Here is a 7,500-nt window from a genome sequence, read left to right on the forward strand (position 1 = left end):
CCGAACCCCTGCGGGAGGCCAACCTCCCTTCTCTGCTCCCCAGCCTGTTTCAGTGACGCCAGCCCGTATCATCCAGCTCTCGCCTGTGCCAAATAGAGGACAAGTGGCTCCCTCTGCTTTTGCGCCTCCTCTTCAGGCTCCTCAGCCTTCCCCTGCTCCTGCAAGAAGCCAGCCTGCCTTCCCTGCTCCTGCTAGGACTCAGCCTGCCTTTTCTGCTCCTGCACCAGCTCCCCAGCCTTCCCCTGCCCCTGTAAGAAGCCAGCCTGCTTTCCCTGCTCCTGCTAGGGCTCAGCCTGCATTCTCTGCTCCTGCACCAGCTCCCCAGCCTTCCCCTGCCCCTGTAAGAAGCCAGCCTGCTTTCCCTGCTCCTGCTAGGGCTCAGCCTGTCTTCACTGCTCCTGCCCCGGCCCCTCAGCCTTCCCCTGCTCCTGCGAGAAGCCAGCCTGCCTTCCCTGCTCCAGCTAGGGCTCAGCCTGCCTTTTCTGCTCCTGCACCAGCTCCTCAGCCTTCGCCTGCTCCTTCTAGGGCACAGCCTGCCTTCCAGGCTCCTGCTAGGCTTCAGCCTGCTTTTTCTGCTCCTGCACCAGCTCCCCAGCCTTCCCCTGCTCCTGCTAGGGCTCAGCCTGCCTTCTCGGCTCCTGCTCCGGCCCCTCAACCTGCCTCTGCTTCTGCTAGACGCCAGCCTGCTTTCCCTGCTCCTGCTAGGACTCAACCTGTCTTCTCGGCTCCTGCTCCGGCCCCTCAACCTGCCTCTGCTTCTGCTAGACGCCAGCCTGCTTTCCCTGCTCCTGCTAGGACTCAACCTGTCTTCTCGGCTCCTGCTCCGGCCCCTCAACCTGCCTCTGCTCCTGCTAGAACCCAGCCTCAGCGTGTATTCTCTGCACAATTATTACCCATTCAACCTTTCCCTGCTCCTGCTAGAGCTCAGCCTGCCTTCTCGGCTCCTGCACAGGCCCCTCAGGCTTTCGCTGCTCCTGCTAGAAGCCAGCCTGCGCTCCCTGCCCTTGCCACGTCTCCCCAGTCACCACTCTTCCTTTCCAACCAGGGACAGGCTGCCTTCTTTATCCCCCCAACTTCCGGCCAGCGAGGGTTTGATTCAAGGGAAGATGATGATGATGATGATGATTATGATGATGATAGCGACGAGAGTTTCGAAAATGACAAGTAACTCCGTACATGCATCATCAAAAAAATAAATAAATAGATAATAATAATAAATAAATTAAAAAATGCATGATTAAGTCGTACATATGCTTTACAATTCATGATAGACTTACAATGCAATGTAAAAAACTCATTTACACTCCTCGTGCTATTTCAGTCATACTTTATCTTATTTATCTCTCTATATGAACAATGAAATGTGCATAGAGGTGTTGATATACATATACATAATCATACATGAAAGCTGTATTATTTATAAGGCGTAATATAAATGTAGAAAGTACCAATGAATGTTCATGTAAAGATATATTTTCGTATTTTGTAAATGTAGTGTAGCATTTGTTTGTTTGTTTTGTTATCCTTATCTTTTCTTATCATATAAGTAAATGATCCGTTAATATATATATATGTATATATATATATATATATATATATATATATATATATATATATATGTGTGTGTGTGTGTGTGTGTGTGTGTGTGTGTGTATATATATATATACACACACACAAACATATATATATATATATATATATATATATATATATATATATATATATATATATATACATATATAAATACAATATTTATATATAAATATAAAATATCAATATATAAATATGTAGAAATAATGTATGCATGATGTATGAATATTTATACACTCGCACAAAATATATATATAGTATCTATACATATATAATAAAATATAAATAAAAATATATATATTATATATATACATGTGTGTATGTGTTTGTGTGTGTGTGTGTGTTTGTATGTATACATATATAAGCATACGCATATACATATATACATATATGTATGTGTGTGTGTATCTATCCATCTCTCTATCATCTATCTTATCTCTCTCTCTCTTATGTATATATATATATATATATATATATATTATATATATATATATAATACATATATCTGCACACACACACACACACACACACACACACACACATATATATATATATATATATATATATATATATATATATATATATATATATATATATATATATATATCTGCACACGCACGTGTACACATATATACATACATACATATGTAATATATATATATATATATATATAATAACATATATATATATATATATATATATATATATATAATATAGAAATATATATATATATATATATATATATATATATATGTGTGTGTGTGTGTGTGTGTGTGTGTGTGTGTATGTGTGTGTGTGTGTGTGTATGTGTATGTGTGTGTGTGTTCTTTTACATTATATTCATCACAACTCCGCACATAATAGAACTGAATCGGGAGTTATCACATGTCTTTACCTCGGAGCAATAAACATTTACAAGCTAGAATTCCTTAAGGAAGAGTTAGAATACATCATCAAACCCCTCATGAAATGCTAGTACTCTAGAAAATTCCTTCTGATCCTCCGAACCATAACAATGGAAAGAACAAACCCTTCCCCCTTTTTAAGTTCTCAATATTATCTCAACGCATTATTACCGAGGCGATCAGTAGGTAGTTCGGTAATACCATTAGAATCCCCACTAATGGGATAAGAATAGGGGATCTAATACGCAACAGAAAACCACCTGTAAACAACCTGTTAGTGTGTTGCAGGTTTGACAAAGTACACTATGGCGAAACAGGACGTGGCTTTAGCACCAGAATTTACGATGGTAAATTCGCTGGTAACTATAATTAAGGTTGTAAACGACCGTATTCACAAGCAACTTACGCAAATTCGCAGGTAACTATAATTAAGGTTGTAAACGGACCGCACTGGTATTCACAAACAACTTACCATCGCAGTTACGATCCTAAATTTACCAGCGGTTGGAGCACTGGTAAGTCTGCTGGTAACTGGAGTGACGACTCTCTCTTCACGATTTATCTCGGCCTACAGTCAACATTTAGCTCGTATTTCCACCTATCATGATTGGAAACATGGCAAGTGTTTATTGCAATAAGTCCAAGACAAAAATAAGAAACTTTTACATGAATATGTGAGAAGAATGTTCACATAGGGTAGGATAGAATTACAGATAGTCACCGACCAACAATGCAAATCAAATATTACATGCAATTAATAGCTTGATGAATTCCAACATATTTCTCTTCTATATACATACGATTGAAGCAAATTTCGCGCCCATATGAACGGGCTCTCACCACTGTTATATATCTGATTTTTTATGAAATAAATAAATTGATATAAATTCTGGTGTTATTCTAGAATCTCGTTAAAGTATTTGGTGCAGCTTTGCAATTTCACGATGCAATATGCATGGGATGTACGAGTACTTTATGATCTACACCATAATCAAGGTCGTAATAATTTTAATTGAGTTATTTTGCAAAGTTGTTTCATTATGATTGCACGTATATCTTATATGTATTTAATTATCATTTGCATTATTATCATTATGATCATTATTATTATCATTATCATTGTAATAATCATCATTATTATTATTATCGTTATTACTACTACCAATACTTCTATTGTCGCTATTATTACAATTATTATAAATATTACTATAATCTGTATTATCATTATCATCTCCATTATCGTCATTATCATCATAATTTTGCTTCTCATTATCATTAACATTAATATCTTTGTAATAGTGTTATCAATACATTCATCATTCTTATGACAATTATTATAAATTTCGTTGTTGAAATTATCAAAATTATCATCATCCTTGTCATCATTATTCTAATTGTTATCATTATTATTGCTGTTCTTATTATCATTATCAGTATTGTTGTCATCATCATAATCATTATCATCAATGTCATTAATATTATCAATATTAATATTATTTTTACCATTAATATCATCATCCTTGGCAATATGAGAATCATCATTATCAATATCATTATTTTGTTGTTTTTATAATTATTAGTATCATGATTATCATCATTATTATCATTAATACTGTTAGCATTAGTATCATCATTAATAGAATTATTATCGTTAATATTACTCATTTAATCTTAATTATCACTAATATCATATCAGCTATCATCATCATTATCATCATCATCATCATCGTTATCATTATCATCATCAATATCTTCATTATTATCATCATCATCATCATCCTTATTAAAGTTATTATCATTATCATCATCATTATCATTATTAAAATTATCATTATCATCATCATCATCACCACACTAACCTGCATCTCAAAAAAAGTATGGTTTATAAAACAAAAAAGTTTAACATTTCCTAAGCTTTCATCATCAAAGGCTTTTTCAAAAAACTAAGAATTACATTTTTTTTTCTTATCCTGGCATACATATCACCATCCAATACATTAAACAAAACAAAAAAAAAATAATAAAAAAAAAAAACTTGAACAAGATTGCAGAAAGGATTTTCATGTCTGCATTATTTTGCATGACGAGTCATATCACTAACAGAAATAGGCTGGGATTAAAATCTAAATAATTTAAGATTAAACCGATATTTCTTATCATATATCTCAGAGGTTTTGTGTGGAGAGAGAGAGAGAGAGAGAGAGAGAGAGAGAGATAATAAATGAATGGGAAAAATGGAAGAAAAAGTGAGAAAATAAAAGAGAGAAAGAGAGAGAGAGAGAAATAATCAATGAATGGGAAAAATGGAAGAAAAAGTGAGAAAATAAAAGAGAGAATGAGAGAGAGAGAGAGAGAAATAATTAATGAATGGGAAAAATGGAAGAAAAAGTGAAAAAATGAAAAAGAGAGAGAGAGAAAAAATAAATGAATGGGAAAAATGGAAGAAAAAGTGAGAAAAGGAAAGAGAGAGAGAGACAGAGACAGAGAGGAGGGTAGTGAGAGAGAGATTGATAGATGCACATATGGTCAGTCAGACCGACAGAAATACAAAAAAGGACACCCGAGAGACAACAATTACACAGAAAATCATTCTAAAATAAGCAGAGTTAGGGAGAGGGTGATAGAGATAGATAGATAGAGAGAGAGAGAGAGAGAGAGAGAGAGAGAGAAGGAGAGAAAAAAAAACAGAAGGAGAGAGATCGAAAGAGAGGAGAGGAGAGGGGAGAGAGAGAGAGAAAGAGAGAGAGAGAGAGAGAGAGAGAAAGAAAGAAAGAGAGAAATGAGAGACAGACAGAGAAAAAGAGACAGAGAGAGGAACCTATTTCACCCATTTTCCCATTTTCGTGTTTACTACCACTGCATAATGTCAACACTCACCCGGCAACGTTCAAGGACGGAAAATTCTCTCACCCGAAAGTTCTCCGCCAGTGAAATGTGTTACGGGCGGTCCATATATATAGGAGGGTGGTGATTGAAAACATACCATTCGCGCCCCAGACACCATCATGAAGGTATAGTGAAGTGGCAGTGATGTATATGTGTATTGAATGTGAAGAAAGTGATTGTGATTTCTACAGTTTTGACGTGACGGCGAGGAAAAAAAAATAAAAAAAGATACGAAGAAAGATTAATCATGTCAAAAGTTTGGTTCTTTGTTCTTCTTTCATTGTTAGTGTTCTTTTTTTTTCCTCTTTTCTTTCTTTCTTTTTTTTGCGCGTATTTCTTTTATGTGTGAGTACGAGTTCTACTGATGTTTGCTTTGTCGGCGTCCGCAGGTCCCCGTCGCCGCCATCTTGTCCCTCCTCGCCCCGCTCTGCCTCGCTGCGCCCCAAGGATACAATTATGCAACGCCTCCTCCCCCTCCTCCCCCTCCTGCTAACTTAGCTTTTGCTCTGGCCCCTGCCCAGACTTTGCCTACTGTTCCTGTCCCTGCTCCTGCTCCTGCTCCAGCCCCTGCTCCTGCTCCTGCTGTTGTCCCTGCTCTTGCCCCTGCTCCAGCCCCTGCTCCTGCCCCTGCTCCTGCCCCTGCTCCTGCTAACCTAGCCTTCGCTCTGGCCCCTGCCCAGACTCTAGCCCCGGCCCCTGCCCCTGCCCCTGCTCCTGCCCCTGCTCCTGCTAACCTAGCCTTCGCTCTGGCTCCTGCCCAGACACTAGCCCCGGCCCCTGCCCCTGCCCCTGCCCCTGCCCCAGCCCCTGCCCCAGCCCTTCCCCCCATGCCCTACTCCTATGGGTACGACGTGGGCTCCGTCGACGGCCAGAACCGCCCCGTCGCTTTCGGCCACGTGGAGAACAGCGCCGCCAACGGGACCACCTCCGGCCGGTACTACGTCAGACTCCCTGACACGCGGGTCATGGTCGTCGACTACATCAGCGACAGCAGGGGATTCCAGCCGACTTACACTTTCCACGGCCAGGCGGTGCAGCCGCAGCCCGCCCTCCCTCCGGCTGGGGGTCAGCGTGTCGCCCCGGCGCCGAACTCACTCTATGTAGCACCGGCTGCAGCTGCCCCTGCTAGAACTCAGCCTGCCTCCCCTGTCCCTGTTAGAGCGCAGGCTCCCCTACCTGCTCCAGTGCAGGCCCCTCAACCTTTCCCTGCTCCTGCTAGAACTCAGCCTGCTTCCCCTGTCCCTGTTAGAGCACAGGTTCCCCTACCTGCTCCAGTGCAGGCCCCTCAACCTTTCCCTGCTCCTGCTAGAACGCAGGCTCCCCTACCTGCTCCAGTGCAGGCTCCTCAACCTTTCCCTGCTCCTGCTAGAATTCAGGCTCCCTTATCGGCTCCAGTGCAGGCCCCTCAACCTTCCCCTGCTCCTGCTAGAGTTCAGGCTCCCTTATCGGCTCCAGTGCAGGCTCCTCAACCTTTCCCTGCTCCTGCTAGAGCGCAGGCTCCCCTACCTGCTCCAGTTCAGACTCTTCAAGCTTTTCAGGTGCCTGCTAGAACCCAAGCTCTCCGGCCTGCTTCGGCACAAGCTCAGGCTCCCATAGCTGTACCGGTACAGGCTCCTCAATCTGTTCCTTCTGCTCCACAAGTCGCTCCTCAATTTTTCTTTGTCCCTGCTGTAAATCAGCCTGCCCTCGTACAGGCTCCCCAGCCTTCCCCCGCTACAGTTAGGACCCGGCCAACTTTCCCAACTCTTGGAACTCAGCCTGCTTCTCCTGCCCCGCTGCAGTCTGCCCCTGCCCCTGCTCCTCAACCCACTCCTGCCCCTGCTCCTACCTCTGTGCGATTTGCCCCTGCCCCTGCTCCAGCCCCTGTGCGATTTGCCCCTGCCCCTGCCCCTGCTCCAGCCCCTGTGCAGTTTGCCCCTGCTCCTGCCCCTGCTCCTACCTCTGTGCGACTTGCCCCTGCTCCTCAACCTGCTCCAGCCCCTGTGCAGTTTGCCCCTGCCCCTGCTCCAGCCCCTGTGCAGTTTGCCCCTGCCCCTGCTCCAGCCCCTGTGCAGTTTGCCCCTGCTCCTCAACCTGCTCCAGCCCCTGTGCAGTTTGCCCCTGCCCCTGCCCCTGCTCC

At 42.5% G+C, this 7,500-nt stretch overlaps 2 protein-coding genes across 5 annotated transcripts in view; both read left to right on the forward strand.

Moving 5' to 3' along the window:
* Positions 1-1,504, forward strand: part of LOC147471071 (uncharacterized) — a 7,478-nt gene extending 5,974 nt beyond the window's left edge. For 3 of the 4 annotated variants that reach the window (XM_086540505.1, XM_086540507.1, XM_086540508.1), the window contains one exon: positions 1-1,504. This exon is cut by the window's left edge. In XM_086540505.1, coding sequence (XP_086396631.1) covers positions 1-1,168 — 1,168 coding nt within the window. In that variant the 3' untranslated portion in view covers positions 1,169-1,504. The other variant, XM_086540506.1, reaches the window with a different exon arrangement.
* A 3,986-nt stretch (positions 1,505-5,490) lies between these two features.
* The window catches only part of LOC122265377 (uncharacterized), a 3,058-nt gene continuing 1,048 nt past the window's right edge, over positions 5,491-7,500 (forward strand). The window contains exons 1-2 of the mRNA XM_086541362.1: positions 5,491-5,506; positions 5,771-7,500. The exon at positions 5,771-7,500 is cut by the window's right edge and continues 1,048 nt beyond it. Coding sequence (XP_086397488.1) covers positions 5,501-5,506; positions 5,771-7,500 — 1,736 coding nt within the window. The 5' untranslated portion in view covers positions 5,491-5,500. The remainder of the gene's footprint in view (positions 5,507-5,770) is intronic.

Source organism: Penaeus japonicus, unplaced genomic scaffold (genome assembly GCF_977035675.1).
Source record: "Penaeus japonicus unplaced genomic scaffold, GWHDUDI00000001_assembly GWHDUDI00000010, whole genome shotgun sequence".
Classification (NCBI taxonomy): Eukaryota; Metazoa; Arthropoda; class Malacostraca; order Decapoda; family Penaeidae; genus Penaeus; species Penaeus japonicus.